General features: G+C 56.1%; 1 protein-coding gene across 3 annotated transcripts in view; it reads right to left on the bottom strand.

The window, feature by feature from the left end:
- Positions 1-2,860: 2,860 nt before the first annotated feature.
- Positions 2,861-21,090, bottom strand: part of PCDH1 (protocadherin 1) — a 37,511-nt gene continuing 19,281 nt past the window's right edge. The window contains exons 5-6 of one of the 3 annotated variants that reach the window (XM_054568275.1): positions 18,528-18,918; positions 2,861-2,906 (exon numbers count right to left, since the gene is read on the bottom strand). In XM_054568275.1, the coding sequence (XP_054424250.1) occupies positions 2,885-2,906; positions 18,528-18,918 (413 nt within the window). In that variant the 3' untranslated portion in view covers positions 2,861-2,884. Of the gene's footprint in view, positions 2,907-18,009; positions 18,919-20,101; positions 20,141-21,090 lie in introns of those variants that run through there. The other 2 variants (XM_054568277.1, XM_054568276.1) reach the window with 2 other exon arrangements.

Here is a 21,090-nt window from a genome sequence, read left to right as displayed (position 1 = left end):
GGACTGTGTGCGGTACAGGAAGAGCTGGACAGCTCCCCTGGGCCCTGAGAGGAAGGGCTCCTTCTTCCCTAGGATGTAAAAGCCAGGTCTGGGGAACAGCATTAGGACGGAGCGACAGGCTGGGAAAGGGCCCCATGACGCTGACCACAGAGAGGGCAGCTTCCCAAGTCAGTCTGTCTCCCTTGCAATCATGCTGTGGACAGCCCCGGACAGGCTTCCAGCCCCGCTCAGTCCCCTGACCCCCCAAGGAAATGGGAAGGCAAACGCAGAGCTTCTGCTGCTGGTAGTGAGGCTGCCTGTAAGAGGTTAGCAAGGGTCGGTCAGGCCTGTGGGCCGCAATCAGTTTGCCTGTCAGCTGGCAGCAAGGATCCAGAGATGAGGCTGAAAGGGCAGCTTCCCAGATGCCCTGAAACCAGCCTCTGTGCGGCTTTCCTGAGGCTTGAACTGTAAGTGGCCACGGGTGGAAGGAGCCAGGGATCATGTAACCCCCTGTGTTGTGCCCAGGTGGTGCCATGTCATGTGGAGAGGAAGCCAGGCCAGCTCCCGAAGCAAGGCCAGTCTCCCCGCAGGCGTCTCTCCCGGCATGTGAGGGGTGCCCACCTCAGCCTTGAAACCACAGCCACTTCCTTTCTTTCTTTTTTTTTTAAATTTGTATTTATTGATTTGAGAGAGAGAGAGAGAAAGAGAATGAAGGAACATCGATTTGTTGTTCCACCTATTTATGCATTCGTGGGTTGCTTCTTGTATGTGCCCTGACTGGGGATCCAACCTGCAACCTTGACACTCTAACCAACTGAGCTACCTGGCCAGGGTGAGACCACAGTCACTTTCAAGATGTCCCTTGAGCCCTGGCTGGTGTGGCTTAGTTGGTTGGCTGTAGGTCCACAAAGGGCTGTGGGTTTGATTTCCAGTCAGGGCACATGCCTAGGCTGCAGGTTCCGATCGATTCTCACATTGCTCTTCCTCTCCCTTTTCCCCTCCCTTGTCCCTTCTCCTATGTATCTTGGGGGGCGGGGTGGGGGAAGTGCCCTTCAAGCAGTGCATCATACTGGGCCATACCACAGAGGCCAAGAAGAAAAGGCTGTGGAATCACACAGGCATGAGTTTCAATCCCAGCTTTGCCATTAAGCAGTGTGACCTGGGAACAGCCTTGTGAGAACCTGTGTCTCAGTCTCCTCACCTATAAGATACAAATGCGCTCCTGACAGGATGAAGTAAGAATGATGCATGTGCAGTATTTAGCCCAGGTCTAGCACATAGTAAGTGCTTGAAACATGTTAGCTATTGTTTTCCTAATTAATTATTCCTGTTGTTCAAATTCCAGCCAGGAAGTCCACAAGGGCCTGTGTGGGAGTGACTCTTACCAAAGTCCAGGTGATTTGGTCCTGGTCCTTCTATCATCCCGAGGAAGTGGCCCAGGCCAACCACAGAGGGCCACTGCAGAGCCACTTTCCCATGGCTACCTGATCGATTGCACAGCTGGAAAACACAAAAGGATCTCAGATGATGCTCCTCCTGGACCTGAGTTGGCCTTTGTCCTGGCAAGGGTCCAGGAGGAAGTCGCGGGCTGGAGTATAGATGTCTCTGAACAGCGTTGTCCAAAGCGGGCAACAGGGGATAGGGATCAAACCTGCTGGAACTTCCCTGGATTCCAGTCCTGACCGGATATCAGGGCCAGTCCTGGGGGGATCCAGCCCACCACTTCTCCAAACAATTGCTGAGAAAATAGGAGGGGAGCGATCACTCACCCTGACAGGCAGGGATGGCGATGAGGGGACCCCAGGCCTTCTTCGTTAGGGACCTCAGCTCAAGAGCCCCATCCAGGAGCCTGCTGTCCCCCCTCCCGTGCCCATCCTCTGCCGGTTGCCTCCTTTCTTTTCAGGCACAGACTGTGTTCCTGTGTTTACCTGGGAGGGTGGGGGCTACTGTGTCTGGGTATTTTTCAGTACACTGGTCCTTCCTTGCCCCCACCCAGCGGATGCCTGGGCTGGATTGTGTATTTCCGGAGTTGCCTACTTGAATCACAGGCTTTTATTTTTAGAAGATTACAAATGCCGGGGCTGGGAAGAGAGGCCTGGGGGCCCAGAGCTGGGCAAGGGAAGACGCTCAGGGGTCTGACCCTGGTGACTATGGGACGGGACTGGAGTTAAACAGTAAGGGGGATAAGTGAGAAGGTGGGAATGAAAGCCCAAGGCGAGGAAGTAGGGGGAATCCCATTCTCCCAGCACCCAGAGCTGGGATCAGAGTCTTTACCAGCTGGGCTGGGGAGGGCTGGCATGTGGAGGGGGATGGGTCAAGGGTCACCTTTCAGGCATGTAGCTGGATCCCCAGGGAGGCTGAGGAGCCTGGGAAAGAGACTGAGCGAGTCACTCCCCTCCCCCTTCCCCCCAGGCCTTTGGGACTGGAAGAGCAGCTTCCTGCACCAACAACTCCTCAGTCCCCCAGGCTGGGGACGTCTTAACCCTTCTGGCGCTGGTATCAGGGAAAACAGAGAGCAACTCAGATGTGCACACACGTCCTTGTGGCCGTGGCCCAAATGCTGTGTTCCGCACAGGTGAGGCCTTCCACTTGCCGCCTTGCTCAATGCACTCACCCTGGAGTCCTGGCTCCAAAGCCCCAGGTGGCCTGAAGCCGCCAGAATTCCACTGGTTCACCCAGAAAGAGGGAAATGTGGTGCATCCCTTAGGGATGGTTGGCACAGCATCTGCCCCTTCCCCAGTGGGTGGTAAGGGGACATCAGACAGACTTGGAGCTTACAGGGTTAGAAGTCCTCATCCTGCGATGAATGGGCGGCCACCAGGCTGAGAGAAACTTGCCTTGAAGTCAGGGGACCTGGTGTGTCTGTCTGTCTGTGTGACCCTGGGAACTGACATTGCTCTGGGCTTCAGATGGAGCCCTTGGAAAAACTGGAAGAAATCAGATCAGAGATGGTCTGGTGCGCTAAGGGGCAGACCTTTCCCTGGGAGCATTCCCTGGAGCAGGGCAGCCCTGGGAGCACAGCCCTCGGAGCACAGACACTGGCTTCAGGCCTTTCCTCCCCACCTGCGCCATCTGCTTCCTCCGCCCCTGCCGAGCCCTCACCTTGCACACACTCTTACAACAAGCGTGTGATAAACAAGTACACGGAGGGACTGCCCAACCTTGACTTAGGGACGGATGTCTTTGTTTTCTTTTTCCATCATCTCCTTAAGAGCTTTAGACAAGGAGTCGGAGAAGCCCTGGCCTGGGGATGAATCCTCTTACTTACCAGCTGGGTGGCTTCTGACAAGCCACACTGACCCCCAAGACTCAGTTTCATTTATTTGTAAAGTAGGGATTAGAAATAAAACATCCACCTTATAAACTTGTCAGGATAAATCTACCAAAGAGCCTTTGTAAACTCTAAAGTGATATACAAAAGCAGGACGTATTGCTGTCAGTAAAATTGTTAATCCTAGACCTAGTTCAGGGGTGGTACAAAGCGTGGTGGTCTTGAGCCAGAGGCGTCTCGATAGTTGTGGGACCTTGGGCAAATTTCTTAACCTCTCTATGCCTCAATGTTCTCATCTGCAAAATGGGGATTTCAATAGTACCTACAGCAAAGGGTTGTCGTGAGTGTAAATGAATGTACCGTGAAGTCCTCACTTAATGCCGGTGACTGGGCAATAGGCTGCGACTTAAAGCAAGACGACATACACCAAAAGCACTTTTACCACAGGCTAATTGATACAAACAAGAGTTAACTTCCTAGGGCATCTCAATGTCATAACCAAATGATGTTAAACGAAATGATGTTATTTGAGGACTTGCTATTATTGTACATAGTTTGCACAGTGCCTGGCGCATGGCAAATTCTACCAATAGTGGCTACTATTATTTTTACAGCCCCCCATTAATTCTACCCTCCCACCTGGAGGAGATGGTTCCATCCCCCATATCTTCCTTGCATGATGACAGGTATTTCCAGTCTCATTTGGATGAAAGCATATCTCACAGAAGCTGCTTTCTCCCAGCCCTTAGCGGAAGTGGAGCAGGGGTGAGAGTAGCTCGGGGAGGCCAGAGGATGAGGGCACTGCAAAGGCTGTGCGTCCGCTCGAGGGGGACGGGTGCGGGGTCAGAGGCTGTCCCAGCACCCTCCACCCGCCGCCGCCAGGATTGAGGCCACTCCGCCTGCCAGGCTGGCCTCATCGATGTTGGGAGCTGCTTATCAGGTTAGAGCGGAGTCGCTGTCTCTGGCTGTCTCTGCACATTACCCAACCCATCCGTCGCGCTCTCCCGTGCGCCCTGCCTGCCCCCAGCTCTGCCTGCGCTAACTAGTTAATTGGATCTTGGCTAACCTGGTTATGGGCCGAGTCAGCCCAGCTCTTCCTGCCTCCAGAAGCCCAGCTGGGGGCAGGGCAGAGCAGCTGTGCATGTGTGTGCGTGAGCGTGTGTGCCTATGTGTAAGAGTCTGTTTTTGAGTCCTTGTTCCAAGACCCCCACCATCGGCCTCGCCCATGGAGACTGGATCTCGGTGCCTGGGGCGAGCCCCGAGCACGCCAATCCGCTGCAATGGTTGAGGGCATTGGACTCTGAGTCCCAGCGCCCTATTCCAAAGCTCAGCTCTACTGTTAACAGAATGTGTATGGCTTTGCAGGGGGAGGGGGGAGGGTGAGCCTCAGCTGCCTCCTCTGTAAATTGTATTATAAAATAATAAAATGTCCCATCTGGGATGGCTGTGAAGATTAAGAGAAACAGAACATCTACTTCAGTGCCTGGCACTTAGTAGGCACTCTATGAATGGTAACTGTGGTCACCGTCATCATCATTAGGCAAAGTTGGGTTCCTGCCCTTCCCCCCAACCCTGGAGGGGGGTTGAGAGGGATCTCAAAGTGGGGGGCGGCAGAGGCTTTCATTCACAGTTCCTTGCAGGTGTTTCCTCTGAGGCACGACTCCAATCTCCTCAATTGTTCCTTATGCAAATGACATGCTAATGTCACATCCCCACACCCCTGTGCCCAGCTCTGGGAAGGTGGAGGGTGGGCTAATTTCCCAGGTTTCACTTCAGCCCAGTCGTCCCCTTCCTCCCTCAAAGAGAAGCAAATGCCGATCCTCTGACAATACCAGTCCTCAGGGCAGAGGGAGAGGGAGAGGGACCTCGATCTAGAGAGGAACAAAGAAAGGCCCCAGTCTTGGTAGGAGACGGACAGCTTCAGCATCACCATAATCATCAACATCCAAAAGGCCTTTGGAAACGTCAGATTCTTCCCCGCCCTGCGCTGGCTACTCTGCAATTACGGAGGCCCAGCCCCAGGCCCTGGGGAGCTGGAGCTGGAGCTGGAGCTGGAGCTAGGGCTGGGGTGGGAGTGGGGTGGGGGCTGGGCGGGGCAGGGAGGGGAGGGGAGGGAGAGAGGGTGAACTAAGATTTGCTAACAGACCAGTGGCCCTGCTCTGGTTGTCCTTGAGGGCAGAAGCCACACTAAGTCCTCCCCCAGCACCCCAGGTCCTGGCAGAGGGCGGGTTCATGATAAATTGGGGAGACCCGTTAAGAAAGTAACCCCAAGTCTGTGACAGACAGCAACATTTCTTGTCCTTCTTTGCTTTCACTTTCCAGCTGTGTGACTTCATCTCTTTGTCTTGTTTCCTGAACTATAAAATGGGCATAAGAATTCCTGCTTCCCCAGATTCCCGTGAGAATAAAATGAAATGCTTGAGTCAATGACCCTGACTGGCAAATAGAGAGGTAGCAGAGGAAAAGCAAAGACCCCTTCCCGATCGATCATTGGCCCACATTTGGGTGGTCAGACATAACTGGTCCCACTTTGTATCTGGCAATGGGAATTGTGATCAGTTTTCTGAACCAAGGCAAATAATAAAATCAAATGGCGTGTGGCCTCCTCAACTAGGTGGGTTTGAGATTGGGGTCTCCACTGAACATTTAATCTGCCTTCTGGGTTAATGTTGGACAAGATTTACAGTTGAACCTGAATCTTCTGTGGCTGTCCTCTGGATGGTATAAAAATAGAGGTGGGAGCCCTGACCAGTGTAGCTCAGTTGGTTGGGCGTCATCCCACAAAGCAAGAGGTCACTGGTTTGATTCCCCATCAGGACACATGCCTGGGTTCGGTCGGACCCCAGTTGGGGCGCGTGCGAGAGGCAACCGATCAATGTCTCTCTCCCTCTCTTTCTCCCTCCTTCCCCTCTCTTTAAAAATAAATAAATGACATCCTAAAAAAACCAAAATAAAGGTGGGAGAGGTGCAAAGATGACAGTGTAGGAACAGTACAGCTGGGGACGAGAGGGGCTGTCGAGGCCGATGTGAATCCAGCCTCCTCCCTACCAAGATCCCTCTGCGAACACTGCTGTTGTTTTGCTGGGAGGCCCAGACCTGCAGGCAGCTCTCTCATGACCCCTCCAGTCTCTGCAGAGAGGACCGCCAGCACTTGGGGTGAGCTCCAGAGCAGACCAAGCCCTTGAGACATAGTAGTTGCTCAATAAACACAAATTGGTTGGACTGGGGAGGCAGCCGTAAGAACACTACCAAATAAATAACAAATTGTGCAAGCAGCAGCCACTGTAATTAAACCAAAGGGGACAACCAGCCCTCAGGGTCTTCCGTCCACTGATGGCCCTCTGAAGAGCACTGGACAGCACCAAGTGCCCTCCTGCCTTAGGATCCTCCTGCCTTCGTGGTACCCCAAATGGTCTCTGTCTTGGTGCCCTGTGATTAGGATCCTGGCCTCTCCCATGCCTGCCTTCCTCCTAGAACCCCACAGCCTTGTATCTGCACCTCCAATGAGACGCTTATCTGTATGGAGCCCAGTTAGAGCTCTTCATACCCAAGCCTATCTCCTCCGTGGGATCCTCAGCTCCCCGGGGCAGGGTTTATCCTGTATCACTGCTGCAACCCCAGCGGTGAAAGCCGGCCCCTGGCCTGTAACAGGTGCTTAAGAAATGTGTTGAAATGGAAAATTAGGGTGAGAAAAAGAAGAAGAGTTAGAAAGAAGGGAGAGGAAGATGTGAAAAAGAGCAGGCCAGTTCAAAGAAGCGGGAGAGTGGAGAGGGGAGAAGAAGGAAGGAGGGAGGGGGGAAGGAAGAAGGGGATAGCATGGCAGCCTTGTCTGTTCTCTGAATCAGGAGACACACACCTGCCTAGTCCTGTCTTTGGTGCTTAGAATCTACCTGGAAAGAGAAGGTGGCCCTACAAAGCCCTGGCTCCTGTCCTTCTGCCCTGTCCCTGGCTGTGTGGCCCTGGCCTGGACCTGCTCTCTGCCTTATCACTCCCCTGCACCCCTTGTCAACCCACCAATGAAGGGGTGCCCCTGGGTGCCATCCAGGGGCCCGTGGCCTATCAGGAACCACGTCAAGCCAGGGAGCATGGCCAGGAAGGAGTCGGCAAGGCAGATGCCGCCCCTCTCCTGCTGCCTTGATTAGAGAAATTGAGATGTTAATAATATTCCGAGATGCAAGGTGCTAATTAAAGTTAATTAATGTTTCCTTGTGAAGTAACCTCTCCTCATGTTTACCAGGAGCAAGGCTGCCAGCCGCTCCCCTGGCTTGTGCCAATCACGATGCCCGTCGCTCTGTCCTCACATGCTCACAGGTGCCCTCAGCAACCCCAGCCTCACGCAGTCACCACGATCTGAGGTTTCCAGGCCCTGCCTCTTGGTACAGTACTAGACCAACCCTGCCAGGAGTCCTAGTGACTCATGGGTGCGAGTAGCGCATGGGGCCTGGGGACAGGACTAGTGGCTTCAGGGACTGGCACCCCTGTCCTCTGCCTCCTTCCCTCAGGCAGAGTCTTGCTCTGTCTCTTTCCAGTGCCTGGACCTGGAGCAAATAACTGAACCTCTGAGTATCTCAGTTTTCTTATCTGTAAATGGGGCTAGTAATTCCTACCTTGTACAGTTGCTGTGAAGATCAAAAAAGACACTGACTGTAAAATGCTCACCACAATCACATAGCTGGGATTTAATAAGCTCTCAATTAAGGTTAACTGTGATTATTGTTGTCTTTGTTAATAATCATTTCCCTCCCAGATCTGTCTCCTGTGTGGTCTGACTGCAGGACTGTGGGTGGGTCAGTTGCATATACACAGGTCCTCTGCACACCCTGGGGCACCACCCCGGGCACACTGCACACATAATGCTGCGCCAACGCACTTGAGAACTCAGCACACCTGCCTGGTGGGGGGCCTCCACTGCCTAGCCCCCTGACGCATCCTCTCCTCATGGCCCTGGTCCCAGGGAAACAGAGATGAGAGAGGAAGCTGATGGTACTCTCAGGAATAATTCTGAAAACCCAGTGTGTGTGTGTGTGTGTGTGTGTGTGTGTGTGTCCACTTTTGTGTTTCAGCCTTCATAGGGCTTTGGGGGAGAGGCCACCCTCTTAGGAGGCAAGTCACGTTGCCATGACAACCACTGCAGGTGCACACCTCCAGTCTCTTCCTCTCGCCCCCACCACAGCCGCTCTGGCCAGTGCTGGGGTAGACACCCACCATCTCTGACAGGAGTCTCCTCATCCTCACTGCAGGCTACCTCCCTGTCCCTTGCCTGCCATCTCAGGAAGCCCCTGGCCCCTGGAAACCCAAAGCTCTTCCACCCACGTTTCCTCTGGGGGCTTAGTGATAATGAGTTAATATTGCTGTCACCTTTGATTTGGGAGAAGAGAGGCTTCTGAAAGGGGCTTCTTGGGTAGAATATGGGCAATCAAATGGTCAGAACCTCTTGCTGGTTTTGTGCACCTCCCCTGCCCTGGGAGGATCCCTGGCTCGTTCTCTGAGGGTAGGAGCACTGACCAGGCCAGCCTGGGGCATTTCCTGTTTATGGGCTTAGAAAGGCAAGGGGAGGAACATGAGGCTGGGCATCGAGCCCAGATTTGGGATGAGGGTAGGTTGGAGGGTCATTGATGGCACCAGCCGGCCCTAGAAAACTCCCGTGGCCCAGCTGTTCCTGGCAGCTTTTGTACTCCACCCAGTCTGGCCCCAAACCCAAATTCCCAGCATAGCCTTGCTGAGGGCAGACCCTACCCTTGGCTCCCTATTCTAACCCTGACCTCCTCCTGCTACAGCCCCTCTATCCCCTCTGGGGGCCTGAATGCCTTTCCCAAAGCCCATGCCTGCTGGCTCTTGCTTCATCCCAGTTCCCTCCTCACACCCACCTCTTCCCCCGTCTCCCCACCCTTATCCCACCCACTCCCCCATCTCCTTCCCCTCCTTCCCCTCCTTCCCCTCCCCCACCACAGTACTTCTCACCTACCTCCCTGCACACCTGTGCCCGCCCCGCCCCGTCTGCCCTCCTTTTCTTGCTCTGGCTGTGGAACCCCCAAGCAGGTTTTCTTTTTCTTTCTCTCTTTCTCTCTCTTTCTTTCATACATTCACTAAGCAAACATTTTTGAGTGGTGGGGAATAAGTTAAACAAGATTCTTGCCTCCTGAAGTTTTTATTCTAGTGGGAAGAGTAAGAAATTAAACAAGTAAACCAATAAATGAAATAATGATAGATTGGGATAAGGTCAAGGAAAAGGACAAAAGGGGAGCCGTGACAGAGATTACAAAGGCACCTTCTAGGCCCCTGGTTAGATGTGGAGAAAGAGTCACAGAGAGCAGAGGACAGGGGCCACCTGGAGGCAGAGGTTTGGCAGAGGTTTGGCAGAGGCAGCCCCCGGCTCCTCCGTAAGCAGCAGACATGGAAGCCACTGGACCCTGCTGCTGTCTCCCCACTCCCCACCTGCTCTGGCAGATACCTTCCTCCTCAGTAATCATGACAAAGACATAAAATCGGGGAGACCTCCTCCCTGCCACCCCCTCCCCACACTCCCTCCCACCCCTCCACCCCCGTGCCCCTGCTCCCAGCTCACCAGCTGTTTCCAACGACTTGGCTCTCCTGACAATACTAAGGAGGTGAGGGGCAAGGTTATAGTCTTGGGGGACCTAAAGGAGGAAACTGAATACACGGGCAGGAAAAACGTGACCATGTCCAAATACAGCCTCAATCCTGAACTACTGCAGCTGTAAGGAATAAAATATGCACGTGCTGAGAGACCTTTGAAGGGATCATGGCCAGGAAAGGGTTCATCAGGGCAGTTTTCTGTGGGCGCAGCACTTGGAGGGTTGAGGTGCGTGCAGAGGGCAACGGGCATGTGGAAGAGTGCCAGGCCACGTGGAGTCGTGAGCACATTCACAAACACATCGTGGGGACTTTGCCCTTCCCAGCGCTGCAGCCCCATGAAATATTTAGGCTTCCGGATGCTGCTCATCCCTGACTGTCCCCCTCAGCAAGCACACTTCCCCACAGCACGGTGGCTGCCCCGCTTTCCTCCTCTTCAAAGACGCAGAGAAGGGAGAATCAGACCCCAGGGTGGAGGAGGGTCTGTCCCTACCCTCTGGGCAGGGAGTGGGATCCAGGCCCAACTTCCCACAAGACACTCCCCCTACACGGGGGCAATACCTTCCCTGATGTGTAGCTCTTGGGGACAGACAAGGGGGCTGAGTCTAGGAACTAAGAGGTAACTTTTGGCTCAAAAGAATGGGAAGGCAGAATTCGCAGGGGATTTGGAAGCTGCAGGTGTCCAGGTTCCTGACGGGCCCTGGGGAAAGGAAAGAAGTCTGGGAGTGACGATCAAAGCTGCTTTTTATTGAGCACTTACAATTTTTGTGCTAAGCAGTTTGCATTATCACCTTAAATCCGCACTATATAGAGAGGATTTATGATGCCCATTTCACAGCTAGAGAAACTAATGCTCAAGGCTAACAAACTGGTCCAAGGCAATGCAGACAGTCCAGCTCCAGAGGTTAAGCTCCACATACTGTGTCCTTTGCAACAAACTACATAGAGGTGACAAGGCTTAGTTAGGGGCAAGAGTAGAGAGGGTGTGTGTGTGTGTATGTGTGTGTGTGTGTGCGCGCGTGTGCATAGTGGGGGGGGTCATGCCTGGACAGGGTCTGCCCCCTTCCCTCTTATTCCACAAAAATGAGGCTGTTTTCAGTACAGTCCCTTCCCCTGCTCCTCCTCCACTCCAAAGTGGATCTTCAGCCCCGGCTTCTAAATGTTTCACCTGTTTATTAGACAAACATTGTTGGCCAGAGTGAGAGACCATGAGGAAGGGGCAAAGGGGAGTGAGGAGAGCGAGCAGGAGAGAGAGCAAGAGCCAGCGTAGGAGAGAAACAGAGAGCCAGCACAGAAAGCAGGTGGGTGTGAGGGAACACCAGTGACAGTTGGATGGGGGAGTTAGAACGACCCACAGCCACTGTGTGGTGATAGAATGGATGGAAGGTGATGGAACTCCCAACCCCACCCCCACCCAGCTATCTTCACCCACCCTTCCCCCTTCTCATCCCAGCTTCTTCCCCTCCCCCACTGTCCTCTAACCAACAATCCTAACTGGACTATGTGACTAAGGTCCAATTACAGCCTGAACAGCCGATTAGGCCTGGAAGGAGAGAAAGTAACTTCCCCAAGTCCGCTGCTCCTAACCATCCCCCTCACCTGCCTTTTACCCAGGCCTAGTATCATAGCCCAAGGCTCCAGGCTGTTACTGAAGTTCTCCTCATCCTGCCCACTGTGCCCCTATTACCTGTGTCCAGACAGCCCCCAGCCATTGCTTAGTTCCCACCTTGAGACCCTCCATCCTCAGGCCCTGAGTCCATTCAAATCTTCCTGGCAGGGAGCACAAGGAGAGTGAGGGCCTCCTTGGAAGGCTATCTTTCTGAGAATCTTTACGTCTACTGTTTCTCCTCTCCGTCTCTCCCCTGCCCCCTTCTTCCTCTGGCACTTATTTCTAACATCCATGGACCAGGCCTACTGGTTGCCATGGAGACGCAGTGTGCAGCTGGATGGTGAGTGTGTGAGAAGGGCTGTGTGCGCTCTGTATCTCGGGTGGCTGTATATGAAACGTACCCATGTGCAAGGAAGTATTCTTCGAGATCCCCCTGAACCAAGACCCAGGCCAAGGCATAATGACCCTAAACCCCTCGGCCATATTCAGCTGGGGCACAGCCTGCCCCTTACCCCACGCAGGTCAGGTACTAAATTCTGCTCAGTCCAGGCTCTGGATTGGTAGATTCTGGAGGGGTCCCCACCTGCATGCACCTCCTGTCTAAGAAGAGGACTGGGGAACCCCAGGAAAAGAATTGGAGGGAGCAGAGAGCTTTCCCACGGGGGACAGCTGGGGTGATGATGAAGCTGTGTGGGTGGGCCGACGGGTGAGAGCCCAGCAGCGCCCCCAACACCACTCCAGGGGATGGGGCTGGAGGTTGGTCCAGCAAGCTGGAAATGCCACCTGTTTTTATTTACCCACTATTTATCCAGAAGGTTGGGAGAAATGAGAAACCTCGGTTCCTGCCCTCAGGAAGCTTAGCATCTTGGAGGAATCAGGCTTACTTCTTTATGGGCTCCCATGTAAGGGCCTTGGCAGCTGCAGGTTCCTACCCCTGGAATGCCCTGCTCTGAGCTCTAATCTTCAGGTTTCCTCAGAGGCTTCCTGGGTAAGGCAGCCCCTTCCGCTCCCCGGCTTCCAGTTATCCTCCTTCCTGGCCCACTGCTTGTTTCCTTCACAGCACTTTAACACAATCTATAATTATCTCATTTGTTGGTTTATTGTCTGTTGTCTCCACTGGAATGTAAGTCCCAAGAGGCAGTGGAGACCATGCCTGTCTTCAGTGCTGCAAATGCCAGCCCCTGGCACAGGTCCTGCCAGTTCGTAGGTGTTAAACATGAGGTAAATTAAAACAGTGGGCAGCTTATTTCACTGAAGCCCCACAATAATCATCTATGGTGGTAAACATTAGTTTCCCCATTTTACAGATAAAGAACCCAAGGCTCAGTCACCTGTCCAAGGTCATACCACCAGGAACGGGTACAGCCAGAGTTCTAAGGTAGGTCTCTGACCCCGGGTGTGATGGAAGGAGGTGGGGACCGTCTCTCCTCATCTACACTGCACCAGATCCTCATCCTGTCTGTCTCTGAGTGTGTCTCTACTCCCAAGCCAGGCATTACCAGAGAAACCTGGGGAGAAGAGGAAAGAGGACGATTAAAATCTGTAATGTGTAAATCTGGCCTTTTCTTTAAAAGACAGGATCCTGAAATGAGCCCCTTTCCCCCTCCGTGGCTTTACCAACAAGACCTCCTAGTTCTGGTCCCTACCTTCTTCTCCTGTTTCTCCTGCCTTCCTGAAGGTCCTCGCCTTCTCCTCCTCCACGCACAGGCCTTTGCGCACACCACTCCCTCAGCCTGCAACAGTGACCCCTTCCTCAGTGGTCTGTTCCCCATCTGCCTTTTGAAACTCAACTCTGGTGACCACCCCTTCCAGGAAGCCTCCTGGACTCCTGGGAGGAAGCACCTAACTTTGGCTCTCCAGCCTGAATTTACAGCTCAGGGCAGGGCTAAACACGTGATGTGGTCATTGTTTACCTGTCTGCCTTTCCCTTAGAGACTGTGTGTCATTCTTGGGGTATCGAAGTTCCCTATGCTAGGCTGGCGCAAGGGAGGGGCTCAGGAAATGTTTGTGGAACAAGTAAAACAACCAGGTGCAGGACTCTAGTAGCCAAATTCCTTGACCTCTGATATCATTTTGAGGACCTGGCTTAACAGAAGTTCTTCGTCCCCCACTCTCTGGCCAAATCAGAGGTGGGGATGATGCGGGACCCTGCGGTTGATTCATTGCCTCCTCTGATCTGGAGGTGACGCCTGGAGGTCAGGGTGACCCGGGCCACTGGTAGAGGGAGGGTTATTGATTCTGTGTAGCTGGAAGATTACTAGTGGGCACCAGGTTGCACACTGTGCAGGGAGCTGGCCTGACCTTGGGGACTCAAGAGACTGCCAGAGGGGCCTTTACCTGTCCTTCCCTGCCTCCTACCCCCAAAGCAAGGCTTGAGAGTATCTGATCCAGGCCTGACCTTGGCAGGGTCATCTTCATTCCCACCACCTTGCCAGGCTGTCCCCACAGCAGATCCAATCTCGTGTCTCTGAATGCAGGGAGGGCAGGGGGGTATCTGGAATGGGCGCCAGGCCCTGCGCATGGGAATGGATGAAGGGACACCTGTGACCGCCCCCCTCCATCCCCCGCCCCCAGCCCGCCGTAGATCCGGGTTTACACGGAGGCTCATCCAGGATTAGTCCCTGCGGTGGCTAATCCCTGCTGCTGAACCGACCCCGAAGTCCTGCAGCCAGGCCCCTGCCCGCGCAGCAGGGTGGGGGAGAAGCACAAGGCGGAGCAGAAGCGCTGAGGAGGGGGCGGGGAGGGGTGGGGGATGCAGCCCCGAGAGGCGGGGCCAGGAAACCGGCCGATCCGGTCTCGGTTCTCCGACCTCTCTGGATCGGGGTGTTTACCTGGGAGCCGGACAGAGGAGAGGGGAACTCGGCCGGAAGCTGGGGGGAGGGGATCGCGGTCGGAGAATGGGGCTGAGACCTTTTCGGATCCCCAAATCGACTTCCAACCCTCGTTCCTGAGCGTGGGAGGGAGCGACAGACAGACAGATGTCTCCCACCCCTTCTCCCATCCAGCTCGGCAATTCGTGCTCGTTACCAAAGGGAGAGCCGCGGGGTGGAGCGGGGAGCGGGAATGGTTACTTGCTCCTTAGAAGAAGGCAGCGCGGCGTAACTTTCCCCAGCTCTGCACCCCACCCCCATCCCTAACCCACACCTCAGCTCCTAGTGGGGATGGGGTACCTGGAACGGATTGGGCCCAGCGGACGGGCTGGGGGGCACTTTAACGTGCACGAATGAAGTAAATGTCTGTCCTCAGCCTGCGCCCTCTTGTCCCCATTCCTGCTTGACACCGACAGATCCCAGCGTGGGTCTTGGTCCGTCTGCTCCCAAGCGCGCCCCCTGGCCCCCTCCAAGGCCTCTACCCCACTCGTAGCCCCCAGTCTCTCCGGGACGCAGGACTGAACTCCCGGAAGAAGCGAAGTGGGGTCCGGTTTTCACACTTTTATTGTAAAGCTTGGGAATAATTACACGGGTCTTTCATTGACAGCTCAGCAAACAAACCGGAAACGAACCGAACCGGAGGAGGGTAGGGGCGGTGCCTGCGCATGCTCGCGGCGGGGGTGGGGGGGCAGGTCAGAGAAAGAGAAAAGACAGAAAGAGACAGAAATCATTACAAATCAACGGGATTGTGCTCGCAGCGCCAGGGACAGGGGGTGGAGTGGGGGCGGGGCGGGGGCCCTTCCCGGGAGGAGCGAGGCGGTGGGAAGTGGCACTAACCAAGAGAAACACGACCCCAGTGTGGGCGCCTGACGCGCCCAAAACCCCCCTCCCCAACCCCACCCCCCAACACACGAGAGAGACACGGCCCCCCTCCCCACTCAGATAACCGGAGGAGACACAGTCTCCTCCTCCCCACGGGCAGACACACCCGTCTGGGAACCCCATGGGCGAGAAACAGTCCCCCATCCCAGAGAAGTCCCGCGTGGAGACGCCCCTGAAGAGGCTTTCTCATGGCCAACGCAAGCCCTCCCACCACCAGGAGACGGCCCCCAACCAGGGAAGAAATGGCTCCAGAGGCCGGGGGAAGGGGTGTCCTCAGGAGAGAGAGGTACCCCAGAGCCCCTAGGAGAAAAGACGACTCAGAGCTGTCCGGTCTCTTCCCAAAGTACTGCAGGTCAGAGACCCCCAGAGCTGAGATGCAGGGAAGGCCAGGGACTTCCCTTCCCAGACATGCTTCGGAGATCACCCTCTTCCCTGGGAAGAGAGATGGCCCAAGACTGACATGCCTTAAGTACTCCCAGGAACCCCGGGAGGAAAACAGGCTCCCCAGAGAGCCTGGGTAGGGGGGAGACATGCTCCCATGGTCCCCAGCGGGAATACACGGTCCCCCCAGAGACTCCCAAGGGGAGAGACATAGGGGCTAGGGAGCCCCCAGAGGTGAGGGATGCTCCAGAGACCCTCCCAGGGGATGTGAGATACACTTCAGGGACCCTAGGAGAGGAATATGTCCCCATATACCCTCCCCCTACTAAGAGACATGCTCTGAAGTAAGGGGATGGGGGCCGACTAGGTCCCCTCTAGGAAGACACTGACTGGGTCAGGCTGGGTTTGAGGGGGGTCTCCTCTGGCCAAATGTCGCCTATTTGTACATAAAACTGTACACGACACAAGGCATTGGGGAAGGGCTTCACAGACCTAGGACCAGCAGGAGCGGTCCCCAATGCTGTCACCCATCCCCTGCCCACCTTTGGTTTCACCTCTCGAGTGCCCAGGTGGTGACAGACTCAGCGCGCCCCGACCCCAACCAGGGGGTTAGGGGTCCTGCCTTCGTCTGCGGAAGGGCTCCTCCGCTGTGCTTCTCAGCCCTCCCAGCCATCTGGGCCACCCCTTCCTTCTGGCTTCTCCATTGTGCAAATTGCTTCTCTGCCCTTCCACCCAGTGCTCGGGGTCTCCAAGACCAGAGCAGGATGCCCAGGCCACCAGGGGCACCTGGGGGAAGTCCCCTGACCCCAGGAATGCCCCCTGTCTAGGCCACCCTCTCCACCAAGCACATGGGCCTCATACAATCTTCTTGCCAGAATCCTGACCTCTAGGACCCACAGGACAGCCCTCGAGGCCACTGTCCCACCAACCGGGCACCTCATGTTCCCAACTCCACCACTATTGCACCTGCCCCGTTTGTGCAGGGGGAAGGGGCTGTCTCTTTAACAAGCCCCAGCCCACTTCCTGGGCCTCCCCCAGGGAAAGGAGCCTTTGGCCAACCCCTAGACCTGGTTGCTGTCACCCCAGCCCACTCTACCTCCTACCCTCCATAGAAGGGCTGCGTACGCCAGGGCCACCAGCCTCACAATGCTCTCCTTCCCAGCACTGTTACTCCAAGCCAAGTTAGGGGGAGGAGCAGAGCGCAGGGTGATTCTTCAGCCCCCCGGCGTTTCTGGGGTAGAGGTGGGGTCTCTGGGATTACAGGAGTCAAGACCCCAGCAACACAGCTTCCAAAGGCACCAGACAACCCAGCAGCCTGTACCCACCCCTCCCACCCTTGGGCTGCCCCCCCAAGCTTAGACTAAGTCAAGCGAGGGCCATACCCTGAGTCTTCAGCCTCCCAGCCTGGGCCCCTGGGGAGCTGAAGAGGTATGGGCCAAGGCAGTGGGCTTTCTGGAAGGAAGAGGGACTGAGGCTTTGAGACGGCCACAGTGGGAGACGGGGGCTCTTCAGGGTGCCCCTCACACCCTGGCCCCCTGAGGTGAAGAAAGGAATCCCACCTCATCATGGCTGACTGGGCTTCTCTGCCCCCCACTCTCCCCACCCACTCCCCCGCGGGACCCCTGACCCTGGCAAAGGGAAGCCCAATTGGAAGAAGGGGGCCAGGAGCCCAGGGTGCCCTGAGGCAGCCCTCCCCACCCCAAGATCAAGGCAATGGTGGTTTTACAGGCTGACGGGTCAGTCATGGCAGGGGCTGGGGGTGGGGGGCAGGGAGGAAGCAGGGTGCAGGTTCCCCCCTTGTGGGGGCAGCAATCGGCCACCCCCTGAGCAAACCTTCCTGCTCCCAACTCACCCAACCAGGCCAGAGGCACAGTCATCCTTCCCCTGTCTAGCTGCCCCCCACAACCTCAGGGCCCCTCTGTGATGCTCGTCTGGATGTGGGGGGCCAGCCTGAGCGGGGATCTCCCCCCAGGGCACAGCGCAACAGTTCCAAAAAAATAGAGATTTGTATTTTTAAAAAAAATTAAATAAAAGCCCAGCTCTGCTGATAGGCAAATGTTACCCCTGTCCCCACCCCCACCCACCTGTTGTTTCCCTGGCCTGCACCCCCATCCCACCATGGCCCCAAGGGTATTTACAACATGGAACAATAGAGGCCTAGGGTGGGGAGCACTGTGGCAGGGAGTAGGGGACATAGGGCAGGTCCCCCCCGAGGGGTCCCCCAAGACAACACAACATCAACAAGAAAAGTTGCAAATCAGGCAGAAATGGGGACATCATTCCAAGGTCCTTATATACAGACACTGCATGACCAGCAGGGAGAGGGGCCCAGATGGGACAGACACGGGCATGTGGTGGGCGGGTGGGTCAGCCCAGGAAGACAAGGCCTCCGCCCCACTCCCACCTCCATCCCCACCCCACCTTTGGTAACAAAAGCCCTTCAGGGAGCCCCGGGTGGTCAGGCGTTCCTCTGGGAGTGCCCAGGGAGACGGGCTCCCCAGTTCAGCCCTGCTTCAGCGCTGGAATGGGGGCATCCTATCCCCGCCCTGGTCGGCCATGCGGGAAACAATGAGTTAAAAGTGTGTTGCCCACCCGTGATTCCACCGTCTGCCCAAAGTGAGGGTGCTCCCTGGAAGTCGAGGGACGGGAGCCTAGTCCCTGTAGAAGAGCCCTCTTGGGCATCAGCTGGGGAAGCCCCATAAAGGGGAAGAAGGGGGTTCCCTGGGGGCTGGGGGCTGAAGTAAGGGGAGAGGACCTGGACCCTGCATGGGGGAAGGGCCAGCGTGGTCATGAGGCCAGTACTGCCCCCCCGCCCCTGACTTGGGGCCCTGGCCAGGAAGTCCACGCTGGAGGGGGCAGGAGTGGGGCCCTGGAATGGGCCCATCTGGGAGCTGGCCGGCGGCTGGATGAGGGGCTGGCCGCCGGCCAGAAGGGGGCTCACAGGTAGATCTCACGCTTGGCCGTCTGGGCAGGTGCTGTTGTGGCTGCGGGTGGGAAGTCCGAGGTCTGGGTCAGGGGGATTTCCTCCAAGGTGGCCGAGTCCTTGCAGGGATCATGGCTACTGTGGGAGAAGGCACTGTAGGAGGGCAGGAGGCGCACGGGGGCCGTTTTGGTGTTCCGGTCTTCCGGTGGGCTGGGGCTGCCAGCGCCCGCAGGCTCCTGCCCTCCTCGGTCCTGGTAAGGCACGAAGGTGGAGAGTTTGAGGGCGCTGCTCTTGGTCCGGCGGCTGGGAGACGACTGGCCAGGCATCCAGCACGTGTCGGAGTGACCAAATTCGCTGCACTCCCGGGTACATGTGCCCGTCATTGCAACATCAGGCAAAGGGCGCAGGTCTGCAGGACAGAGCAAGGACAGTCATCAGGTCGGGTGGCCTGGCAAGGCTCTGCTCCATGGCCTCCCATTGGCACCTCAGAGCAGCGGTGCACACCCCTTGCTGCCCCCTGGGCTCAGAGGCACATGCACCCTCAAATAGACGCGCGCCCTCCCACCATCCACCACATGCTCACTCTCTCTCTCTCACACACAATCTATCCTTAAATAGACATGTTCCTTCCCTCCTCACCCACCCTCCAGCTCTGCACACACACACCCATCACATCTGCCCTCAGATAGGTGCACAAACACACAGCTCATCTCCACACTCCAGTCATCTATCTCCAGACATTCTTAGACACACTAATCTACCCTCTGATGGGGGTGAGGACACCTCCATCCTCCTTTGAGTCTTTCTCTCTCTTTCTCTCTCTCACATACACACACGCGCACACACATGCACGCACGCACACACACCCTGCCCTCAGATAAGTGCGGACACACAAATCTACACTGGGCATCTTTATCCTCAGACAAAGAGGCCACATACCTTCCTTCTGAACCCTCTCAAGCCTCACCAGGCTCCCAGCTGTCCTGGAAGCCCATCCCAGCGCAGCAAGGCCCTGCTCTAAAGCCAGGGAGAGGGGACGAGCTTCTACGTGGGGAGTTCACATGGAGCCACACACTCACACACCCACAAGCACGCTCATGCAGCCCCTCTCCACCTCACTCCGGCCCCTACACCATCCACCACCCCTGGCCTTTCCCCAGTTCCCTGCCCAGAACACCCACGGGAACAGGAGTTGGCCGCCTGACATCAGCAGTAGCTGGTGTGGTTGCTGGGCAGCAGGGTCTCCATGGGAACAGTGAGGCCATGAGCACTTCCTGTCACAGTTGCCCCTGTCCCGCCCTTGCTCAGGGACAGTACCAGGCGGTGACCCCTCTCAGGGGACATGGCTGAGCAGCACTGCCTGGGGCAGGGGCTCCCCTGACACCGCCCATATAGGCTTGGCCTCCAGCCAGTGCAGGGTGAGGAGGGGACAGCTCTGTCGTTAACCCTCAAAGCACCAAGGCTCTTCAGCTCAAGGCAGAGTTGTTGGGGGACCCACGGTGGCACGGAGCAGAGCACGGAGCCTGGGTGGGTGGGGCCGGGTGCTGGGCCGAGTCCCCCAGACCCCAGACCCCAGAGTAGCTCCCACATACCTGGCACTCCGCCTCAGGGCCTGCTCCGACCAGCCGGCTCTGCGCGGGGGCACAAAAAGGACGAGATGCGCATGAGACAGAGCATGGAGGGCACTCTGCGACCTGCGGCGGCCCGGAGGTCAGACAAGGGCCCGTGCCTAAGGGCTGCGGGTGGACCTTACCACCTTTTGCGGAAGCTCGGAGAGTTTGGACTGAGGGAGGGGGGCCAGCTCCAAGCCGGGGAGTCTTTTCATCCCAAGGTGAGGCTTATTTAGTCTGCCCCTCCGCAGGCTGCTATGGACACCTTCACACGCACGCACACACACGTTCTGACGACATACCTACCACGCATTCCCACACTGACCTCTGCTCCAGCCAGAACCTCCCTTTGGCCATCACCCTCCTAACCCCTCGCAGAGAAGCCCTTCCCCTCCCCACACCTCTCCACACCTCCCCACTCCCCTGCCTCAGCCAAACCCTCTCCTGCTCCTCCCCCCCTCCCCATCCTAGGATAACAATACCCTCCTCTGAGAGCCTCTAGCACCCAGGGTCCCCTCCCTTTTCTCAAGGCCCTCTGTTCCTGTTATGGGACCCTCTTTACCTCAAGGTCCCCTGAAGGTCCCATCACCACTACCTGAGCCCTATGGCCACCATTCTCAGGGGTCCTGTCTCCAGGGAGACGGGATAATGTGCTGAATGCAAGGTCTTTGGAGTCAGAGAAGCCTGGGTTTGAATCCCTCCCAGCTCTGTCACTTTCTATGTATGGCTGTGGGGAAGTGACTCATCCTCTCTGAGCCTCAGTTTCCTCCACTGTAAAGTGGGCACAATAAAGTTCTCAGGTCAGAGAGAGCTTGTGATGATTAAATAAACGTGTACCTGAAAGCACTCAGCACAGTAATTACTGCTGAACATACAATGAGATCAGTAAATGGAGGATAGTTTTCTAAGGTCTCGTCACCATTTCTGGCTTCTGCTCATTCCTGGGGTGCCCGACCGTGCCGACGCTCCTC

This window comes from Pteronotus mesoamericanus, unplaced genomic scaffold (assembly GCF_021234165.1).
Source record: "Pteronotus mesoamericanus isolate MK-2021 breed Mesoamerican mustached bat unplaced genomic scaffold, CSHL_Meso_final contig_2, whole genome shotgun sequence".
In the NCBI taxonomy this organism is placed as follows: Eukaryota; Metazoa; Chordata; class Mammalia; order Chiroptera; family Mormoopidae; genus Pteronotus; species Pteronotus mesoamericanus.
This window is presented reverse-complemented; position numbering and strand designations above follow the sequence as displayed.